At 46.6% G+C, this 23,649-nt stretch overlaps 2 protein-coding genes across 6 annotated transcripts in view; both read left to right on the forward strand.

Annotated features, from left to right (window-relative positions):
* The window catches only part of LOC6597120 (venom dipeptidyl peptidase 4), a 68,822-nt gene extending 45,721 nt beyond the window's left edge, over positions 1-23,101 (forward strand). For 2 of the 5 annotated variants that reach the window (XM_026989798.1, XM_026989800.1), the window contains 8 exons: positions 19,371-19,625; positions 19,688-20,464; positions 20,523-20,976; positions 21,046-21,266; positions 21,332-21,501; positions 21,561-21,721; positions 21,788-21,993; positions 22,059-23,094. In XM_026989798.1, the coding sequence (XP_026845599.1) occupies positions 19,371-19,625; positions 19,688-20,464; positions 20,523-20,976; positions 21,046-21,266; positions 21,332-21,501; positions 21,561-21,721; positions 21,788-21,993; positions 22,059-22,175 (2,361 nt within the window). In that variant the 3' untranslated portion in view covers positions 22,176-23,094. Of the gene's footprint in view, positions 1-12,758; positions 12,873-15,697; positions 16,421-19,370; positions 19,626-19,687; positions 20,465-20,522; positions 20,977-21,045; positions 21,267-21,331; positions 21,502-21,560; positions 21,722-21,787; positions 21,994-22,058 lie in introns of all 5 variants that reach the window. The other 3 variants (XM_002022241.2, XM_026989797.1, XM_026989799.1) reach the window with 3 other exon arrangements.
* Positions 5,879-6,390, forward strand: LOC6597123 (thioredoxin-2). Its single transcript, XM_002022244.2, has one exon. It carries the CDS (start codon positions 5,931-5,933, stop codon positions 6,354-6,356), a length of 426 nt encoding a protein of 141 aa, XP_002022280.1. The 5' UTR covers positions 5,879-5,930; the 3' UTR covers positions 6,357-6,390.
* Positions 23,102-23,649: the final 548 nt, after the last annotated feature.

The raw sequence follows: 23,649 nt of genomic DNA on the forward strand, positions 1-23,649 counted from the left end.
TCTTGGCAGGCAAACAAGGAGCTCCTCTGCTTCATGGGAGGAGGTCTGGCTGGCAAACCAATTCCAATGCTCATTTGGGGGGCCGGGCTGTTGACATTTTAATAAAAATTATTCGTCGCATTGCAGTCGAGGAGAGAGGAGATTGGATTGCACGGATCCAAGGGAGAGTGAGCAGATAAATGGATCCAAAATGCATTCATTGCATCCCAATCATTGGGGCAACTACAATTTAAGGAATCTCCAACGACAACAGAGCCCAGCAGAGAGCTGGGGGAAATTTATTTGAAACGAGTGTGTCCCATGGGATCGTTTAGTTCTCTTCACCGCCATGTTAACCGAGTTTTTAATTGGTTTTTAATTTATTTACTAAAAATGATGCATGCCCTTAATTGGTATTTCTTTCCGAACTCTATACGAATTTATGACATAATTAAAATTCAACACTCTCAGCCATCGCCAACCCATATTTAACTGTGCAAATATTGACAGCCGCCGACAGGACGGGACAGAGAGTGAGAGAGAGAGAAAGAGAGAGAAAAGTCACACTCTGAAAATATTTTTACAAAAAATTGAACACAGAGACTCGTAAATTTTGCCCACAAACATCGGGCTCCCATAAAGTGCACATTTTTTCAATTTAATGGGGCCAACGAAGACCAAAAACGACATTGGCAAAACGGAAAATAATCCCAATGCAAATGGGGTAAAAAAGGAAGGAAAGAAAGAGCGAGAGGGCTAGAGGGCGAGAGAGAGAACAAGAAGATGCTGGCAGATAAATTGCATTATCGTTGATTTGCAAAGAATTTATTGCATATAAACAAATTGCTGACGCATCAAATCTATTGTTTGGATATTTCTCTCCCGGGGGAAAATTGCAAAGCGAACGGAATGAGAATCAAATAGCAATCAAATCGTTGAATATCCACAAAAGAAGGCATTTCGGACAAAATAATTCTTAATAGAGTGTGGGTGAACAGAGCATAAAAATGCCATGAAAAACCTATCGAAAGGGTCACAAAGGCATGACTGAACATTGCTTGGGACGTGTCCACGAAGGGCGAGAGCACTCCGAATGCTCCGCTATGCTCGAGATCCTTCAACCACTTTCGATACATTTCGTAATGGTTTCATAACCACCAATGACTTTGAGTTCCAGCTATAAACTGAAATGAACTTTTACAACTGATAAGAAAAGCATGCGAGAAAGTCACATTGCAACTATAAAGATTGTAAGATTGATAGAGCCGGACGATAGCTACCCGTCCCGTCAAGAACACAGCCCCCACTATGAACTAATCTAATTGATTCCATTATACAATACCATACCATAGGCTAGATTGTGTCGGTTGTACGTTATGGGCGACGCCTCCAATTATACCAATAAACTCTGGCAATCCATTAGAAAACGTAGCCCCGAAAGCACTTCAGTCCTTAAATATTTCCGCACAGTTTGCTTTTGCTGTACTTGCACTTTCCGGGCCCCAAGCCTCTAACTAATTTTGCTCTCACTCGGGGAAAACCCATCCAAACATAAATTCTGTAGGGTCAGTTTTCGGTCGTACAAAAATTCTAAAAAAAAAACCAAACAAAAAATAATCAAAAAAAAAAAAAGGAGAAAGCGAAAAAAGTTGAAAAATTGTTTTGGTCTGGCTGGCAGAAGGAAATGTCGGAACGGAATTAAACGGGCTGCAGACTCGAAGGGTTCTTAAGGGTTTTCGTTTTCGTTTCCTTAACCTTGGCGGGTAACTAATGGGTTAAGGCAACTTAGAAACAGATTCGGATCCAAGGAGCAGCAGTGGCAGCAATGGCAGCCACGGCAGCAGCCACGCAAGTCTCTCGTTAGGCGGCGGGAGAGACCAATTGACACTGAATTTAATTCCGCATGAAGTGTTATACCATAGCCTGACATTTGAATTGGTAATTTCAGTGCCAGTGCCAGTGGTGGATGGCACCTCCCCAGCACCAGCACCAGCACCAGCGCCAGCACCATCCCATCTCCTCCCATCCCCGTTTGCCATATCCTCTGTTGCTTAGACCACACAACGGAAATTGCCTTTTTTGCGCGACTTCCGTTTTTGTGCGATTTCTGCACGCAGCATCAAGCGATACTTTAGTAAGTGACAGCTTGCCATGCTCCCATCCCAACCCATCCCATCCCAACCCATCATCCCGTTCCAGCTGGATCTGGCTGCTTCTCTGTAGGCTCCAGGATCCAGGCTACCGGCTCCTGGCTCCCGGCTCCAGTTCCAGTCCTACTTACCGCGACACTTGGCATGCCACGCATAAAGCTGTCAATGTCAATGTAACGTGTTAATTTCAAAGTGGTTTAGTTTGTTGACGCAGCTTGTTAGGCGTCCGCCTCCACTCCCTGCGGATGGCTCCCTTCTGCCGTCTGGGGCACAAAATGTTGGAGCACATGTGCTTATTATGCCACTCGCTCTTTTGCGTTAAGGGGGTTACTCAGAGGCTGCCTCCCTTATCCCTTTTTGCCGGCTGTCTGTGTTGTCTGATGCCTGCTGCAGATGATTTCTATCGTGGAATTTGATTGATTGAAACCTGGTTCACGTGGGGGACGCTACGGGGGCCTGCACGAAAGCGGCCGGGGGCAGAAAAAAGCAGCTGGTTGTGGCATTTAACTTAGTTGGAGCTGTTAAAGCCTGCGGTCCAAATATTTGCATTTTAAAGTGATTAATTATTTAGGAACTCCAGGCGGGAAAGAAACGATTTGTTATGTACAGTCACCGCAAAAGTTTATCGTCAGAGATGCGGTTCTACATATATGTATAAACTACATGTGTACACAAGTTGATGGCGTAGGAAATAGGCTTAAACGGATACAAGAGAAGCAGACTCAAAAGCCAACAAATACCGTTTAGGTTAATCGAAAGCTTTGAGGTATTAGAAAGTGAAATGGGCCAGGACAGGTAACTACACACACATTTCACCCCACGGCAACGGTACTCGCTTCCATAGGGTCGATAATAGATTGTGGACTCGTTGCAAAGCCCAAACATAATGGGACTTCAGGGTCCTGCCAAATCCACAAACCGAATGCAAATCCCGTTCCCTACACCCGGAACAGAGCCACAACAGCCACGCCCACATTAGCAGCTTGTAAAAACTGTAAATGCTCCGAAGACCCGGCCTTGTTCGTAGTCCTGTTTATGCGCCAACGCCTCCTGGCAGTCCTGCCCAACCTCATTACAAGGCTCAGGCCCGCCAAATGCCAACTGTCATGTGGTTAAGGGTGAGGGTGCTGCTGGTGTGACTGGTGCCGTTAGGCACCATAAAAGCAGTCGGAAAATGGGGAAAATCTCCAGCTTTGGTTCCAGCGTCAACATTTTTGGCAGCAAATAAAATTTGCTTGTGTTTTTCGAGAGATTTTCGCACGTTGACAAGAGGCACGCGCGCCTGGAGATGGGGGAAGCAGCTCCATTGAACCTTATTGTAGGTTCTCCCACCTCCACTCGCAGGCAAATGAGTGTGCAACGGAGGCCAGGCAGTGTCGGTGGCGGTGGCAGTAGGCAGTAGGCAGACTGTAGGGCTGTAGGGCTGTAGGGCTGTAGGACTGTAGGTCTGTGGGAAGCAGCAGCACTGCGACGCACTCAAAATCTAAATGCATGAGACTTTCATTGTCGCCTGGAAGAGCTCATAAACTTGTTAAATGAAATTGCCGTTTGGTGTTGGTGTTGGTGTTGGTGCTGCTGCTGGAGCTGTTGTTGTGGTTGTGCTTGTCTTTTGTGTTTGGATTGTTCATCATTTTGTCAGCCAACATCTGGCATTGACATGCTTAAACGTGTCTCCATAATGCTGTTCATGTTGTTCCTCCTCCGAATGGCCGACAAACAAAAGCCAATTACGAGTATGTGGCATGGCAGCCAGAAACATCTGCCAACCTGCAAAACAGAGCGCTGAAGAAAAGTTTTCTAACACAACCGCACCCGCACTGAAGGGGCTGAAGGTGATAGAGCCTGGAACATGGCCGTTTATCTGGTCATGGCTTTGGCTTTGGCCGATGCCGATGCCGATGCCAATGCAGCTGCACACTGAGGGCTGTGCAGCTATGCGGCAGGAATTTCTGGGATTTCTAAACAAATTTTATGGTCTTTGGAGCGGAGAGGAAGACAGGAATAAGATTTGCCACATGTAACCATCAACATGAAACTGTCTGAACTAAGTCCAGAGTAAATCCATCACATACTCGCACATAACACACACGAAAACCATTCAAACATAATTTAGAATGCTGATCTCCTCAGCGACAAAAACTGCTAGCCAAATATGATTTGTGGCACGCGACCGAAGGCGACAAGAGCGACAAGAGCGACAATAATCTAGGGCCCATTGCATTGCCGACCCCATTTTGGAGCTGACCGCAAAAGGAATACTCGTACATATCTTTATTCCACATGCGGACCACATGGCGTATGCGCAATAAAAATAACTGAATAACTGACTAGCCTGAAAGGAGAGACAAAAGAGGACTGAGGGCTGAGGGCCGAGGACTGAGGACTAGAACGGAGGACCGAGAGTGACTGAATGACTGAGTGAAAGTACACTTGAAGCAATTTGTCTTGCCAGATACGTGACTTATTCCACTCGCCTAGTAAGTACTTCAAGAGCAATATTTTCGCTAGATGGTTATTCGTATGGCTGTGACTGTTGCTGTTCCTATTCCCGCATTTTTATAGCATTCCATTCCTCGTTGGCTGGGTTGTGTGTCAAGGTGCGACGAGGTCAGCACTTTCGCTGCCAGAACAAAAAATCACACTCACAAAGCGGATGTAAAACTGATTGCACAACGTGTCACTGCGATTCCCGTACTATTCCATTCCATTTGTTTCCGCCGCTTTTGGCCTCTAAGCGCTGCCGCACCGTACTCATTAGGTTATGCAAGATGAAAACATAGACAGATTCAACGACAGGGCGACATGAACAGTGGGATTGAGAGGACTATTAGCGAGAATCTCAATGTCAAGAGCTAAGAGCCTTAACTCCCACCCACACACCCACACACCCACACAGCCACACGCACAAAACACAGTAAATTCAGCCAAAAGATACACTTGAAACGGGCTTAGAACGACGCCAGCAGCGAGAGCAGAACAGAACAGAATACCACACAAGAATACACAAAAAATCGAGCAAAGCAAAAGAAAGGCTTTAAGCAAACACACTCACCAGATAGCAGACACCCGCATTGTGGCGAGCAAACACATGCCACAACATGCCACAAGGAGTCTTTTAGGGGCTGGGAGCCTTATACACACTCAAGATGTTGCGGTGCATTTGTCTTAATTTGTGACAAATGCATGACAGAGCAAACAAGCGGCCAACACCAAGAACAATGGTAGTAATAGCCCTTGCCAGCCGCATCATAGATGCCCTCACCTAGAACCCCTACTAATACCTTCTAAACAAAATTCAGCTCTTTAGTGGGGGAATTCATCATCATGAAATATATACTTAAGTGCAGAATTGTCTGAATTTGAAACCAATGATCATGATGTGAAGCTTTAATTCATGGATACTCTATTGAGGTTTTCCCACCAATTTGGTAACCTTTTCTCTATCCTTTGATAGATGTAGAGTATACAAAATACAAGTACCATTACGAAGCTGTTCAGCAGAAAAGTTCAACCAAAGCCTGGTGGAAAGAAAATAAATCTAACCCGCAAAAGAGCAGAGTGTAAAGTGCTGGCCCGTGCAAAAAAGTGCATCAAGAGATGGAAAACCTCCCAAGCCCAAACCCAAGCCCAGGCTCCAGAAACAACAAAAAGAAATAAGCATTGCACAGATAAATCCCGAGCTCACCCAGCTGGGAACTCATTGTCACAGAAACATACACAAAAGATCTCACAGAAAATTGTAAACTTTTGGACAAAAATCATTCCATTTTAGGCCTAAATTCAATTCAGAATATCAGATCCATGGCTAACGCTAACAAGAAGGTAATCGTGGTGGAGTCGAAGACCAATTTCGAAAACATTATCGGCGAGGCGGGCAACAAGCACGTCCTGGTGGAGTTCTTTGCCACCTGGTGCGGCCCCTGTGCCCTGATCGGGCCCCGGCTCGAGCAGATGGCCAACGAGTATGCTGGCCGCATGATCATCCTCAAGATCGACGTAGACGACCACGAGGAGCTGGCCGTCGAGTACGAGATCACCAGCATGCCCACCTTCCTGATCATCAAAAACAAGGTGACCCTGACCCAGTTTGTGGGCAGCAACGCGGAGAAGGTCGAGAGCAACGTCGTGAAGTTTGTCGGCAAGCCGGAAGGCGTTAAGACGGCCATCCCCGAGGCTGCTGGCACCTCGCGGGCCGTGACCGAGACTACCAAGATGGATAAGAACTGAACACTTAATGCTTAATGCTCTAAATTAAATATTAGCCACCATTCCTTGAGCCTACTATTGGGGGTCTCAACGACTTTTGGGGTAGACTCAATTGCACATATACATATGTAGGCTTGAGACTAACCAAGTTTGATAATTGGTTAGAGATGCCACGGATGCAAATGGACCTGTGTATAAGGTTGGTGGTGGAATCAACTGAACAGTTGTAGTATTTTTGTCACCATTTTCAAACATACGAGTAGGTAGAACCAAAGAATCCCAACTAAGTTGAGTCCCACTGGGTGCTTTCCCTGAATATGCTTTCTAATTGAAGGACTCTCGTATCATCTGCCCACCTGCCACCTGCCACCTGCCATCTGCCATCTACCATCTGCCACCTTCTGCACGGAAAACAATGAACCCTTTTGTTTGCCCGAATTCAGTGTAAATCTGCGATCTATTTTATACCCAAGCAGCCATTGTCTCCATCCATTGTTGGTTCCGTAAGCCGGCCGGCCATACATGTGCGAGTACACACATATGTGGGACACTCGTCTCATCTGTTGTTCGCATTACGCATATTTCAATTAGATTAATTAAGCAAAAGCCAAAGCCAAAGTTAAAGTCAAGCGGCTGGACGACCCTATGCTAGGGGAAGCGGCATCTGGCATCTGGCGGGCGGCACCAGCTTTGAGCGTGAATCGGCGATAAGTTGTGGAAGAGAGACAGAGAAAGAGAGGCTGGGACTGAGGCAGAGGCAGAGAGACGAAGACAGCTTATGTCCCTCGGGGCCTGACAGCTGTAAACTGACACTTTGTTTTACTTAACCTCCAGCTGAGTGATGCACCCAGAGGCGGGAGGCGGTGTTAGAAGAGGAGAGGGCCAATGCTCACTTGCCAACCACCCCCCCGCCCTCAGAACTTTCATTCCTTTTAACATTCTTAAGGACCTTATTGAAAACTTATTTGTGTCTCTTGCTCTTTTTTCCCGTTCGCCTCGCATTGCTGCCTGCAGTTATACCCGATACTCAAAATGAGTATAGGGGTATATTAGATTGGTGGTGATGTGTGTAACGTCCAGAAGGAAGCGTCTCCGAACCTATAAAGTATATATATTCCTCATCAGCCATGTTGTGCCCTTTGAGCCGTGTCTGTCCGTCCAGACTTCTGTTATACATATGTACATATGTATGTCACTGTTACAACTTTTAAACTTTGAAGATACGAGAAAATTAAAAACCCATAATCATGGAGAATGACTATATCTACCAGATTGCCGAATCCAGATCAGATCGCATCATTTTTACAGCCACAAGGAACAAATCAATTTGCAGTGGCTACGCAGCGCCCGACGACATGTTCAGACACATTTTCTGTCTCTCTCGCACGCACTCTTCGTCGCTCAATGTAGCCGTACTGACTATGTGTGTATGCATCGGGTATAAATGTAGAGTTGCGGTCGTCGCAGCAGCTCACAACGCTCCCTCTCGTTTTTGTTTGTGTTTGTGTCTTTTTTTTCGTGCTTCTGCTTGTGTTTTCGTTTCACCGTAAAATCGAAAAGCTTCGCTGCATTTAATATAGCGAGAGCGAGAGAGCGAGAGTGGAGAGTGGAACATGGAGAGTGGAGAGTGGAGAGCAGGGAGACAGCGTGATGCTTCCTTGACTTTCTTCAGCCAGAGACATTTGCATTTTTATTAAAATGAAAAATTGCAGCAGTTGCAGTTGACTGAAATGCTCTCCGGCTCTTCCTCCTGGAGCCAGAAGAGTGGCAGCAGGGACTGGGCGGCGGCTACGGATGCCAGAGGCCAAAGCAGTTCAATTCCATTTAAAGGTGGTTAAGTTCCCTTGCCAGCGAAAAGCACTTCTGTCAATGATCTCCACATTATCGCAAACTTCGGCGGGGAATCCTTAAATTCAGATCCATCCCGGCATATGGGAATGCGGCGGTTAATCATACAGACAGATAGCCCGCAATGTCCCGCAAACTGCCATAAAAATCTTCAATTTTAAATAGCTGCTTCCTCAGAGACCCGCCTACCAACCTCAGAGATAAACAACGCAGAGCAAATCTCTATCCATATGCCACACTGGGCATATGGGAGGTGCCATTGTGTGGAGGACATGTGCGCGAGGCAGCTGGCGAGTGTGAGCTATAAATTTGGAACTCGACCAATACCGAGTCTGGTGGAAATTTATACATATTCTAAGCTCTGTCTTGCCCACGCCCCCTCCTCCGCACTGCATCTCTTTTGTTATGCAAGTTAATCCTTTTTATGGCTATTGTTCAGCGCATCAACACGCCCCCTTCAGGAGAGCAAACGCAGCAGCAGCCGCCCATACCCATGCCCACACCCACACCCATGCCCACGCCCACGCCCACGCACATTTGCTACGTATGAAAGGAGGCAGGGACATGGACATGAGCGGGGTAAGGGTGAGCAGCAGCAGCTGTGGCACATGTCAGTGCATTTTTCAACGGCTCCAAGAGGCGACACTGCCAGCCAACATATTAGCTGCCACACATGCCACACTGTAGGGTATATGGTGGGTGGCGTAGAAAAGGTGGGAGGGGAATTGGGATTGGGACTGGGACTGGGATTGGACTCCAGCTTGGGTTGATGCATGTGCATCTACTGCTGATAGTCGGAGCTCAAATCTGGCGCATGTTGCGGGCGGCACCAAGTGTTGTGTGGCATGCCGCAAATTCATTATTTTTTCCCTCCACAGACTCCTCCTCCTCCCTACCGTCGGGCTCTGCACTGTATAAACACTTCCACACATATAAAGTGCTGCTAAGAGTGTGGGAAACAAAGGAGAAGAAGGCGCCACTGGATAAGGGAACTTTAAGTCTTTCAACTTCCAACAAGTGGCAAGTGCCAGTGCCGAGCAGCGGCAGGATCGAACAGAGCACAGAACTTTCAAGGCAGCCATCCACTTGGGTCCATAAAGGTCCCGCCAACCACCTGGGCCACGAAAATCGTTTAAGTGAGGTTACGTGTCACAGAATAAGGGGACAGGTTGTCATCCAATAAGGTTATGTGACCATAATAGTGCACATCCTTCTGTTCTTAAACATATACATAAGCATAAGCATAAATCGTACAAAAGCAAAACATTTGCCCAACAAAAAACTCTATTTTTTTGCAAATTCCTTAAACATATTCGCACCATCAAAGCTTAAAGCAACATAATTTCAGTCATACGATCCAAGTTTGGCGTGTTAGGACTACGTTGGGTGTTAGGGTACGTCTTCTCCTCAAACCGCCTCAGGCGAGCCATTCGTCAAGGTCCTGATGGCTTTCATCTTCATCATTCGGATCGCTGCTGCACTGGCTGCAGTCGCTCACGCTGTTGCCGCGTGTCGGGACACGAGCCAGCACCGTTTCAGGAATGCGGCTCCACTCGTTCTCATCGTCCTCTGAAGAGGCGGTGCTACTGGCTCGAATGTCCGGAAAACCCATAAAAACCTGATTATCCCAAGCCAACCGGTTCTCCCGATGCTCCCGATGCTCCCGAGTCGCCTGGATATGTCTCCGTATAATGAGCCGACGTCGTTCAGAATGGTTCCAAGTATAGTTTCTCCTCAGGTCGGACATGTTCCGTCTCATGGCCAAGGGGAAGCGAGCATGGCGCGATAGCGACGAAGACGAGCGTGTCTGCAAGTTTGACAGAGAGGTCGAGCGGCTCAAAGGGGCCAGTAGGCGTGGCCGGGATGGCCGCACACTCACATCTTCCGACACCGATGGCTCCGAACTGGTCCAGCCCCTTTCTGCCCCGGTGCTGACGGCCCGTTCATTGAAGTTCAGCAACACAGAGCTGGTCATCGAGCTCGATCCGCCGCTGACAGCCACGGAACTAGAAGACGGCGACGGCGAGACTGCCACGGATGCTGAATTGGTGTCACTGGGATTCAGCATGGGGTCGAGTTCCATCGGTGCGCGTGCGGCCTCCTCTGAGGTGTACTCTGTGTTGTTTTCGGACATAATTGCTTGAGAAGAATTAATTAATGTTGCTGCAGTGTTCTGAATTTGACCGAATTTCAATATGGAGTTTTATTTGGCTTGTCATATAGACATCGACAAAATGTGGAGACAGAGTTATCGATACGAGGGTGATCGATAGGTGTGAAATATTCATATACGTAAAGCCAGTGTGGCAGTGTTATCCGTTCCAATTCCAAAAGCCCATATGGCAAATTTCAAAATGGTTTGCAGGCACTCGGCCCTTAAAGAATTAAAGATTTTGCTGGCTTTCTTGATCGCATTTTCATTTATTTTCAATCCTTTTCGTATCTATCGACCACAATTAGCTGCCAGTGCTACCCATACCCGGCCTTGCCATCTTTTACCACAAAAGAAATTCAAATGAAGTGAGGGGGTCTCAGAACTCTTTCCTTGTTGCCCTGACTGACTGCCTGCCCTGCGGTCTTTCAAGTTAAGTGGATTGTACAAAATTGATGAAACCTTTTCCGAGAGTACCCTCGCTGTATCCCTGTCCCTGCTCCTTCAATGGCCGGCTGCTTGCCCATCAGCTGCCTGTCGGCTGCCACTTGCAATTTCTTGTTCTCGCACTTGACAAATGCACAAATGAAAAATCAAACAGTCTGCCAGCGAGCACATTGGAGATGCTGGATTAGTAGACACCCAGACATCCGGACCGGGCACATGCCGCCCAGTACCAGTCCCAGTCCCTGTCCCACTCCCACATCAGGGGCAGGGCGATTTGTCAGTTGAGAGCGGCTTATACTCAAATTGTTGTAATTCCTCATTCCGAGCCAACAAATTACTTTCCGCTTTTAAAGTCATTAATACTTAATGCATCTAGGCAGCACCACAGCTGGGACCAGCACGCTGCGACATCAAATTCCTGGCGAACCGCAAGTTAATGAACTTAAATGGTTCATTTTTGGGTAAACATACAGTTTACCCAGTTGCCTAATGGACAGAGACTCGGATTTATTCGGGTCTCATAAAACAAACATGTGGCAGTGCGTTTTCTCTTGCTGTAGTCTGCCAAAGGGAGCTCTTTCTTTGGGGTCAAGCCAATACTTTTAAGGCGATTGCAGATGTTGCAAAAAGCGGAGAGTCCTAAGCGCAAGCTTTTAACTTATTTGTCCAATCAAACACAGTCTGATCAAATCTCTTAGCCAGATAATCGAAACACAATCACATCTTTGCCTGTTTGAACTCTTTCGGCGGCTTCGAGAGTACTGAAAGAGGTTGTACCTCCCTTCTCTCTGCTCTGTCCTCTCTCCTTTGACAATTTAGACCATTTATCACAATTGTTCTTTCTGTACTTGGGTTCCACTCCCCTTGGGGCAGGTCCTCTTTCGCTGGTATCTCTCGTATCGTTCCAGTTCGCTTTGCCCCCACTCACCTACGCCGGCTGTCTCTTTATAGCCTGCTACGCAATTCAATTTATTTGGTATTTCTTATTTCTTATTTATTTTACTTTTTCCTTTTTTCGGTTCTTGGGTTCCCAGGCTCCCAGGTTCCCGGGTTCCCGGCTTCCCGGGCTCTCGGGCGGTTCTCATCGCTTTGTTGTTTGTTGCCGGTTGGCACTGACAATTGAAAACCGCAGCCAAGCAGCCGGGAGGACAAGCAACCAGGCAGCCAGGCAGGCAACCGAACAAACAAATAAGCAAACAAACATTTCCGAGTATAAACGTGGCCATTCCCATTCCCGTTCCCAGCGCCGTACAACGGGGCGTATGAGTTACGAGTTATGTGCAATGCGACGGGAAACAAACGAAGCGAAGCGAAGCGAGGCGCACTCTGGCTGTCTGTGGCTGTGTGTCCCTTAAAATATCCTACTACTATCTCCGCCTCGTGGCTCCGTCTTCATTTCAGCCCCAATTGGATTTTCTGGCTTTGTTTATTTGCTCGTTTAAATTGTTTAATTTGCATTATGTGACAGGCAGGGGCGCGGGCGTGGGCATGGGCGTTACTTTTTTATTCTTATAAATGCTGGGCTGGGCTGGGCTTGGCTCTCGGGATGCCAATTCGGATCAAAGGAATGTAAAATATATTTGAATAAATGTAATTAAAAAACAGCTACAAAGGTTCTGTTGTGCTGTGCACAAAGAGTCATAAAAGAGCAAACATTTGATTGCCTAAAAAACCAAAATAACATCGCCAAAAAGTGATTCCAGCAAATCCATGCTGCAGTTAGAATACACAAAATACATCATATATAAATAAATATCACTTTTGAAACAGATGGCATTTTTTGAAAGTATGTGCGAAGTGGAAATACAATTTTGTGCTTTTGGGCAATAAATCAAGACAGACTGGTATAATGTCAGGGCAAATACGGAAGCGGAAAAATGTGAAATGGGAATTTCAGAACGGGAAACTGCAAAAAACGTTATAAAATAATTGATTTTTAAATGCATCTACAACAATGGTCTTTTGTCCCAATACAGCTGCGAGCATAAAACACTCTTGATGCAAATAAAACGCACAAATTCAAGTAATTAAAATCCAATAAAATGTCCGGCAATGATGTTTCGGTGACTGAGACAGCACAAAGCGATCAGGTAAGAAACCCTCAAATCCCAAAACGGTCTAGCAACCATTTGAATCCCCAACCTGCCTCTACGAATGAATAAATCCTTCCTTCCTCTGTCGCTGTTTTTCGCCAAAAAAAACCTACTGCATGCCAACAAAAACTACAAATAAATAACACTATTCCTAGTAGTTGTGATACGTATCCTTTGATCCCACGCAATTTAAGTACCAAAGTTTATTTACATGTTCGCCGTTTGATTGCCGGCATGATGCATAGTAATGCACGAGCCGAGTATTTTCTATGATTTGCGCAGACAGATTTTCGGTTGAGTTTTGATCCCCGCATATTTACGAAAACAATTGTTTGCGTTGCATATTTTATGGTTGCACTTTCGCGTGCCGATGACAGAAGGGAGGCCGATGAAGGGACGGCTGCCTGCCATGTTTGCATATTCATTTTGCCCACAAAGGTTTCTATTCTGTATGTATGTATGTATGATTTTTTTGTTTGTTGGCATAAATTATGCGCTACGCCTATTTAAGTCCATTTTGGAGCATTTGGTTATTCACGTGGCACTTAAAAATATTTATGCATCTGGTTGTTTTGTTGAACTTTTATTGCCTACTTTTTCGCCACACGTAAACACCCATGCACACACACACACACACACACAGACAGACACATATACTATATCCTAAATACATATACCATATATATGTATGCATGTGCAGATCTGTTTCTGAAATATAATTTATTATTATGGTTACGCATTTGAATTTTTGTGTTTTCGCTCAAATGAAATGCTATTTCTAGGCCAGACCCAAAGGGCAAAATGTTGCCAAGTTTTAGGTGCCAAAATGGTGGAAAGGAGATATGTAGGTGCAAGCCGAACAACTTTTACAGAACAATTATTGAGTCAGCATTAAGCTGTATCTGTGTATCTGTGTATCTGTGGGTGCATCTAAACACACACACATATATAGCATATTTCTGGGACGGATACCTGGGACTCTTCTCCTTTTCCGATTTACTACTTATGTATATTTATGGTATAACGGAATGGCACCCCAGAAATTATACGAGTACTTCTTCAGTACTGTGGCTGCCAAAAATTAAGCGATTGCTCTCTATTTTTGGCGCACTGATCAAGCTCTAATCAAATAGGGCCTCAAAAGCGGCAGTCAGCTCATGGCAAATTGTTTGGTATTTGCATATCATTTGTATACCCAGACCCCAGATACCAGACCCCAGACCTCTTCTTCTCGTAAAAGAGAACTAAAAGACTGCTCATTACGCCAGACGACCTCAGAGGAAGGAGCACGGAAAAGGGGCAATGCCAATGTGTGGATAGTGGGGCTGGCGCTGGGGCTGAGATAGAGACAGAGACAGAGACAGAGACTGAGTGCAAGAGACTGGAGAATGGAGAAGAAGCTGCTGGCTCGACCAAACCGTGACACAGTTAAAGGGCGAGAGTGCACAAATTTTGCTGGTGCCCTGCCAACTGGGCTAACGATTTTGTGTCCCCTTTGTCTGTGCGAGCACGACTATATATGGCCTATCTGTGCGGCTCTGTGTGGCTCTGTGTGGCTCTGTGCGGCTGCTGTGTGTGAGTCGGTCGACATTTGGTCGTTATTTGATCATCATTAGCGATACGAATCGGGTAAGGTCGGTCCGTGAGTCCGTGGGTCCGTGGGTCCGTAGGTCCGTACGTAAGTATTGTATGGCCGTGCTGTATGTGGGCGCCTCTTCATTGCTTCATTGCCCTTTTATACTGCTTCAGCCCCAGCCCCAGCCCCAAACACTCTTCATGCCTCCTGCTCTCTCTGGGCAACCAATGATGTCCGGGTCCGCTTTGCTTGGCTGCATCGAAAGTTGCAACAAAAGTTTCCTTCCCTCGCTGGCCCGTTCCCCTTTGTGTGTTGTGCTTGACTTGGCTGGCTCTTTGATTAAACCCAAAATCCGCCGGGAGTGCTGGTGGGGGTGGCGCCGGGCACCGAGCACCGGGCACGGGGGCCAGTACAGAGTGTTGCATAGTCAGAGTGTAATTAAATATTTGCGGTGAGCACCGCTCGCCGACCATATCGGGCTAATGTATTTGGTGCAAAATCTCACTTGGGATTTTTGTTCTCTTATTTTGGCTTTAGCTAGTTTCGGCCCGCCGTAGTTTTTGGCTTCTTTTCAGTTTGATTTCGTTATTTACTTTATAAGGCTTTTCGGGGCGCAAATTTCATTTCGTTTCATAACTTTGTTGGTTCAGTGTTCCAAGAATTTGCCGTCTGTTTAAGTGGGACTCTAATGTACGACGAGTAGTAGTTGGGTCTCGTGATTGCGACTTTCGTGGGCTCAACATTAATTTGGGTATTACATTTGAGCCCCCCAAGAGTCAACTTTTATGATTGGGAAAACTGTTGGAATCTCTTAAGAGCTCCATTAAGTTTGAAGTGTACTTTTGTGTTTCGTTGCAAACTATTTAGTTCAATTTTTAAATTACTTACATGCTTCTTCTATAATCTTAAAGCCAGTTTACTCGACTAGTTTTAATTTTTGCATGCCCTCAATAATACTTGACCACTAGTGACACTTCTGTACCGCCAATAGGCCTAATCTGAATCTCCTTCAACAGAGCTGGTTGGAATATGATTTATCTCCCACTCCTTTTGCCTTGTTCCTTTTGTGTTCTGTTGTTTTCAGTCGTGTTCCGTCTTGTAGTTAATGCCTGCCCCTTTGTTGCTTCTTCAATTCCACTTACTTTGAACCAAAACAAAAACAAAAAACACACGTACCGGAGCATCCTGGGATGGTGCTATCCACTAGCCAATTTTATATGTGTGTTCCCTTTCTCCTACGGAAAAGTATCACCTGCCACCCACTGCCAATGCGGCTGCACATCATCAATATTATCGCTACCAAAAGCAGCAGCAGCAGCAGCAGCAACCACAGCAACAAAGCTGCATGCGACAGCAACAGAGACAATTGCAGTGGGAGCAGCAGCAGCAGCAGCAACAGCAACAGCTTCAACACCAACTGGCAAACAGCTCCAGCGAGTTTGACGAGTTCCATTGGCCCAGCAAGCAGCCGCAGCAGGGAGGCAGCGCCGGCGGAGGGGGCAAAATCTATATAACACCTGCAGACATTCCGCCGCCGCCCCATCCGCCCCATCAAGGCGGCAACAGTCACCACAATGGCAACAAGAGCCGGCAGCACCATGCCCATCCCCATCCCCATCCCCACCAGCATGCCCACACCCACCAGCATGGACCATTGACAACGCCGCCACACCGAACCCCGCCGCACCGCTGCAAATGTGAGCATCCGAGCATCGAGCTGATGGGCTACGAGGAGGCCGTCATAGCCAGTGCCACCGCCACCAACACCGCGGCCAACGTCACTATGCACCGCCACCAGCATCCGCCCTACTACTACAAGGCGGGCACCGCCACCGGCACCGGCACCGGCGCAGGCACCCGGCGACCCAGTGGCAAGCTCCACGAGTCGATGCTGGGCGGCGGCAGTAGCCTGGACGACGACGACTTGGCCAGCGCCGGCAGCTTCGGAGATGGCATGTCGCGGTTTAAGGTAAGCCCGGACACGAACACACCTGGTGGGCCCTGGCTGCTGTTCAATTAAATTGCCTTGTCAATAACTGTGGCCAGATTGTCCGCAATGGCCGTCCAAGATAACACACAAGACAACTGCGGCCGATACGAGTACGAGAAGGGGAGAATATGAGCCTAACCGCTAATTTGTCAATAGGGGCTGGGGCTCAACAAGTGGCAGGCTCGACTGTAGGCACCGTGCCCCATCTTCTCCACTCCATTGTCCCGCCCTGATGGTGACTCCATCAGACCCATGCTAATTATTCCCACCCCCCCGGGAGCGCGACTTGTTTATGTACCTAATTTGTCCAACACGTTAAAGTGTGTTCTCATTTAGTAGGGAAAAAAATAAATAAACCAGTCAGAAGGGAGAGCCGGAGAGCCTCTGGCAAATAAAAATTAATTAATTTTTTTGGGACAGTTTAATGAAAAAACAAACGACAAATGGCCACACACCAAGCCCCTGGAAAACCTTGGGCGGAGGAAGCCAAGGCCGGACAACAAGTCATACAGTTTTTTGCGGAGTCGCACAGGATATCTGTCGAGAGCCCCAAATAGTTGTCAAGCCCCTCACGTCACGGCCATTATGTCCGAGCGGCAAAGCAAAAAAGGGGAAACAGGGAAAGCGAGAAGCTTAACAAGTAACAAGTACACAAGTCCACAAGTCCACAACATGTGGGGCAAAAAGAGAAGGAATTTTCGAAGCGAGAAAAACTTCAACTAATTGCCGGAAGTCCAGAAAACGATTCCGGCAGCGTTCCGGAAAACGTTTCCATGGCAAACTCTTTGCTCTCGCAAACCTTTCAGTTTCATATTTATTAAATGAATCGCAAATTGGTCGGGGGATAGCCGGAGGGGGCCTCGCACAGGTGCCCAGAGGTAAGCTTACTAATTGCGCCATATTGTGCAACGCATTGAATGGTACTCGTAAATCCCAAAACAATCAAGCGAACTCGAAAAAATATGCCAAAGTACTCGCATGAATAGAAGAATGGACATTGAAATGATGGGACTCGGCCAGGCGTTCTCTCGACGGATAAATTGATTTTAGCGGGTCCGGGCACCCGCCCGGGTACGGAAACACGAAATGGGAAAGTTGACATACTCTTCCACGGACCGAGGCAATGAAGAGCTTTCCATTGGAATTAATACAAACTACATAGCCAGTATTTCTATATCATAAATCCAGTAGGTTATACACATGTACTAAGGGCTCCTCACACTCGTACGAGGCGCCAGAGCCTGCCATCGGAAAAGAGTAGCACGAGTTAAGGATTGGTAAATCGGAAAACAATTTCCATTTTGAATGTATCGCCCTGGCCTCAGTTGCCATCAACGGAAACCCTAAAGGAAACATAAATCGTATGTACATGTGTGTGTATGTACATAAGCTCGTATAAAATGCTGCAAAGTTGTAAGTTACGTGTCTTCCACATTGCCAGTTGCGCCTCCATGGGGCTATATATTATAGACTGTCTGCCAGCAGAGATTGGGTGGAGCACGGGGCTACGTACGTGGTCAATGGGGACTTTTCATACACGTGTCGTTGGGTTTTAGGTGCCAGGTTTTGGCAGGATTGCGTTGCTACTGTAAACCCCCGATAAAGTACGAGCATTAGCAAGTACATATGTATATATTTTGTATGTTAATGTGCGAATGTCAAGAGCTGCACTGGAGCTGGAGCTGGAGCCCGTTGCAACTGGTTTTTCTAGAATTGTGCCCTCTATAGACTTAGCTGAAGCTGGCTAAATGGCAATAGACTAGACTGTTGGCCATTGCACAGAGTATTGCGAATAAGAGACATGGAATTTATTTATACAAAAATACTCGATCTTCAAAATATCACCTTGAACAGGCCAACAGACAAATCCTATTAAATAATCAACCAAAACGGTCACGCTCGGAATGAAAAATTCCATTTAATGACAGATTTCAGCACCTACTCGTACTTTCAATTAAATACAAAGTTCAGAAAAAAACAAAAGCACTATCATTTCTTTGTGTCTTTGGGGCGCGGACAGCTGAAATTTGTCGCTCGCGCAATTGAAAATTATGTAAAAGAAACTACAGACTTGGCAATACCCAGAGACCAGTCAAAGCTTATTCGATACGTAAAAAACCATTTCTGACTTTATTTGCTTACGTCATGCGACCAGTCCGCAGTCCCCCAGTACCCAGTCCCCAGTCCCCAGTCCCCTGTCCACTGTCCACACCTCTCTTACTATACAATGTCCAGAGCATAAACCAGTTGGCGGCGACGGAGACGGCGACCCAGTCTGGAGTTGGTTAACAACAAGACTACTTTCATTTTCGCTCTCTGTTTTCTGTTTTCTGAATTTTGCTTTCGTGGCTCATTTGTTACTGCTGCTGCCTTTTCTCTCCCTGTGTGCACTTTGCTGGGTTTTCGGCGCCGCTTTGAGTGGAACTCGGAGATGCGAAAGAAAAAGTCATTGCGCATGCGCAACCATACTTTCCATTAAAGCGCACACAGACACTCTCCTACACCTACTGTACATTCGCTTAGACGTGCCCAGGGTCTCTGATTAGCCCGAAAGATTGTATCCAAATTGGCCAAGTGCGCGTTTCCGACCAGCTTGCACCGTTTTGGTTAGCTGAGAAGTCGGCTGGCTTGTTATGGACGTCCCAATGGGAATGGAGGAAACGAAACACACTCTAAATGAAAGCCGATTTCCCCGCTTAGACTCGACGTAGGGGTCAACCAACTCCGCACCTAATGGATCGTTCCAATGTGGAATGGGTACGGGTATTCATGAAAACGTTTTTCCCCACTTTTGTAATCTTTCCTGTGCAACTTGGGAAGTTGGATTCGAACTCAAGGGATATCTTTATCTGATCTTTATTTTAAGACAAAGATTCCACAATTTCGTGATACTAATCTTTCCCTGTTCCTCCCCGCCCATCAAAAAAAGAACCTCATGCATTCCAAGGAAAAAAAGCGACGAGTCCGGATCATTCTCAGCATTGTGACGGCTGTCATATTCGTTGCTCTGCTGGCCACCGCCCTCGTGTTTATCCTTAAGGCGGACGACGACAATGGCAGCAGCTCGGACAACTCTGGCAACAATGGAATAGACCTGGAGGATGTGCTAAGCGGTCAATTATACGCCAAACGCTTCAACGGCAGCTGGAGCAATGACAACAGTGTGCTCTACAAGGATAATGCGGTAAGTGGGAATAACAAGGATAGCGATTCCACAACACCTACATGGGTTACTCCACCTCGCAGTCCATCATGGAGTACGATGTCAAGACGGGAGTTCGCACGGCGCTGCTCCACAATGCGGCGCACTATGTGCTGTACGAGAAGTCCGCGGACGGGGAACTTCTGCTGCTGGCCAAGAACTACAAGAAGAACTTCCGGTACAGCTTCCTGGCCGAGTACGATATCTACAACTTCAGCACGAACCTGATCAAGCCGCTGACCATTCAGAACCAACAGCTCTATCTGAGCATGGTCCAGTGGGCGCCGGTGGGCAATGCCCTCATCATCAACTACGACCGCAATCTGTACTACAAGAAGAGCGCCCTGGAGCCGGAGATAGTCATCACCAGCGACGAGCAGGCCGGCATCCTTAACGGCATTCCGGACTGGGTCTACGAGGAGGAGGTCTTCAGCTCAAATGTGGCCACCTGGTTCAATCCCTCGGGCACTCAGCTGGCCTTCATTAAGTTCGATGACTCGTCGACGCATCTGATCAACTTCCCCTACTACGGCGATGCTGGGGACCTCCGCTACCAGTATCCCCTGCACCAGGTGATTGCCTATCCCAAGGCGGGATCCTCGAATCCCCGTGTCGAGCTGGTCATGGTCGATCTCCAGCGTGCGGTGTCCGGTGGGGATTTCATCACCACCATGCCCGTCCCGCCTGCTCTCAACACGGAAACGGATTACATTGTCACCGTCGTCAGCTGGGTGGACGATGCACACGTCCTCTCCATCTGGATGAATCGCATTCAGAACGCCGCCTATGTCGTAACCTTCGATGGACTTAATCGGAAAGTGGTAAGTGCCTCCCAGGGCCGGTTCTGCTCCCCCAACTGTAGCATATCGTCCCTCGTAGATCTACAGCACGGAATCAAAAACTGGCTGGGTAGATCTTTACACGGCTCCCTTCCGGAACCGCAATGGATCCCGACTGGCCGTCGTCCTGCCCCACAACAACTACAAGCATCTGCAGCTGCTCAGCTCCAGTGTCAGCAGCGCGGAGCAGCAGCAGCTGGAGCCGCTGACCGAGGGAAAGTACGTGGTGGACAGCATCCTCCACTGGGACGCCACCAACGATGTGATCTTCTACACGGCCAACACGGAGGAGCACCCAGAGCAGCTGCATCTGTATGCCATCAGGGCCCAGGCCAAGCAGAACGCCAAGTGCTTGACCTGCAAGCTCATCAAATCGGGTGATGTGGAACAGACCTACTTCTCGGCGACGTTCAATGACAATAACCATATGGTGATCACCTCGCTGGGACCTGGCATTCCTACCACCCACCTCTACGAATGGAAATATGTGGACTGTTAGTATAGATACTCCAATGGAATAGGATTCACATCCCCTAACATTTTCGATTGTTCTATGCCTACAGCTCAGGTTGTCGTCACGAATGTGCTCGACTGGGAGACAAATGAGGCACTGCGGGCCAAGCTGAAGGGCGTGGCCCTGCCCACGCACAAGATTCTGACGGTGAACATTGACGGGGGCTTCCAGGCCAAGGTTCTCCTCCAGCTGCCACCCAATTTGGATACCAGCGGCAACACCAAATACCCCATGTTGGTGGATGTCTATGGGGGACCCGACTCGTATTCCGTAAGTTCAAATGACTGCAGCCACAGCCACTACTCGTAAGTTACTCTATGAATTGTGCTGCTTAGGTAACCAACAAGTGGATGCTGGACTGGGGCACATATCTAACCTCGAACCAGTCGGTGATCTATGCCAAGATTGATGGGCGTGGCTCGGGACTGCGCGGCGAGAGCCTGCTGCACGCCATCTACCTGCAGTTGGGCACTGTAGAGATCAGTGATCAGATCACGGTTACTCAGTAAGTTTTCTCGCAAATAACCCGCTCATCTCTGGCTCACACGTCCCCCCAATCTGCAGGAACCTCACCGAAATTTACAAATACATTGATCGCGACCATATCGGCATTTGGGGATGGTCATATGGTGGCTATGCTGCGGCCATGGCTTTGGCCAACGATGGTGATGAAGTGTTCAAGTGTGCGGCTTCCATAGCTCCGGTCACAGACTGGGCTTACTACGGTGGGTGAACTCTTGGCCTCCATCCATTAGGGACCCCGTCTAAAAGAAACCCCTCTTCTTTGGCAGATTCAATTTATACGGAGCGTTATATGGCCCTGCCCAATACGAATGAGGTGGGCTATGCCAACTCCAGGCTGAGCACACGGGCCCAGAAGTTGAGGGGCAAGAAATATCTGCTGGTCCATGGCACACTCGATGACAATGTGCACTACCAGCAGGCCATGATCCTGGCCAAGAACCTGGAGCGTCACGATATACTCTTCAAGCAGATTGTAAGTGGTCCACTCTACACGTAGCTACTCGAATCTCGATTATTGACTATGTGTATCCCTTGCAGAGCTATGCTGACGAGGATCACGGTCTGTCTAATGTGCGCCCGCATTTGTATCATTCATTGGACCGCTTCTTTGGCGAGTGCTTCGCCAGCAGTCGCCTGATGAAAAGTGCTAAATAAACAACGCAAAAATGCCAATATGCGAAAATGCAATAATATAAAATAAAGGTAATATACGTATGCTCGTAATAGAAGAGAAGTTATAGGTATTTATATCAAATCCTGATTAGCTATGCCCACAACAGAGAGGAACATTTTCCAATGCTAGCAAATGATAAACTAAGCCACAAATTGGTACTTAAAAAGTTATTAGATTTCTGCTTGAATTCAAAAAAAGTAAAACAGAACAACATTAAACAAAGTAATTAATCCATAGTGTTCAGTATGTTGAAAAAAGGAAAACTTAATGCAGGTCCAAAAATGTTATAGGATAACTTGGTACAATAATAATGATATTTCCAAATTGAATTTTAAGAAGTTTTAAACCCTATGGACACCAGATCCATGCTACATTTACTTATAAATGTAGTGAGTATAGTATAGAGCGAAATGCATTTTTTTTTTTTTGTCTAGCTAGTGCCTGATTATAATGCTTAAAACATAAATATTTAATGTAGATATTGCAATTAAAATTATAAAAATTTAAACGTGTATTCAACGAAACTTTTCAGGCGCTCCATTTAATGCTTACCGATTCTAAGTAGGTCAAAGTTCGCTTGATGAAACTATTGCTGCAAATTGAAAGCCAGAAATAGAAAGTAGTTTGTAACATTTTATAGTTTTTTAATTTGCTACTTGTATAAAAACAATGTTAAAGAACTTGTACATATTTAAATAAATAGTTGTTTAATGGCTTTTTTTTAGAAAGAAACATATTGTGTATAGGCAACAGTTAAAAAGGCAAGCAAACAATAAACATAAATAAATATATTTAAATGCATTTTTAATGTGGCTCTGCTTGGAATACGGCTGTCCGCAAGGGCAACCAAGGGCTGCTCGAAAGAAATAATAAACTGATACAACTAAGTGTTAGGGGCTCCGAATTTGGGAATATTTGTGAATCATTAAATAAATAACCAACAAAGGAAACACACTCTTATAACTATAGTATTTAGTCCTCTTATCTAGAGCATTGATGATCGAAATCCGGGGCGGGGGATAATTTAAAAGTGAGTCAAAAAATGTAAGCATTCGAACTCTAGCAAGAACCGGAACCAGAAGATGGCCTCCTGATGCTGGACCTTGCAGAACCTTGAAAAGAGCAGAAGGACACACGAAGCTGGGAGCCGATTCAAACTTTTCTTTGCTTCATTAGAACTTCGAGTACACTCCCAAAGCTTAAATTACCTATTACTGTCCATAGAGTTGCAGAAAATAACAGAAATTCAATGACATTTTACTTTCAGTAGAACGGTTCGCTTTATTTCCTTAGCCCCAAAAACCGGGTTACATCAATATTTTTGCCTGTGGATAAGACGCGCATGTGTCGGTCTATTCCATTTGTAATCCTAAGGGCTCTTTTCTGCCTCAACAGTTTCAAAAAATCGCATTACAATTTTTGGGAAATGGTTCGGTTTTTCGGGTTTTCGGTTTT

The sequence above is a fragment of the Drosophila persimilis genome, unplaced genomic scaffold (genome assembly GCF_003286085.1).
Source record: "Drosophila persimilis strain 14011-0111.01,24,50 unplaced genomic scaffold, DperRS2 tig00000431-arrow-pilon, whole genome shotgun sequence".
Lineage (NCBI taxonomy): Eukaryota > Metazoa > Arthropoda > Insecta > Diptera > Drosophilidae > Drosophila > Drosophila persimilis.

Excerpts from the sequence above, each read along its gene's own strand:
- LOC6597123 (XM_002022244.2), top strand. The coding sequence starts at position 5,931 with ATGGCTAACGCTAACAAGAAGGTAATCGTGGTGGAGTCGAAGACCAAT.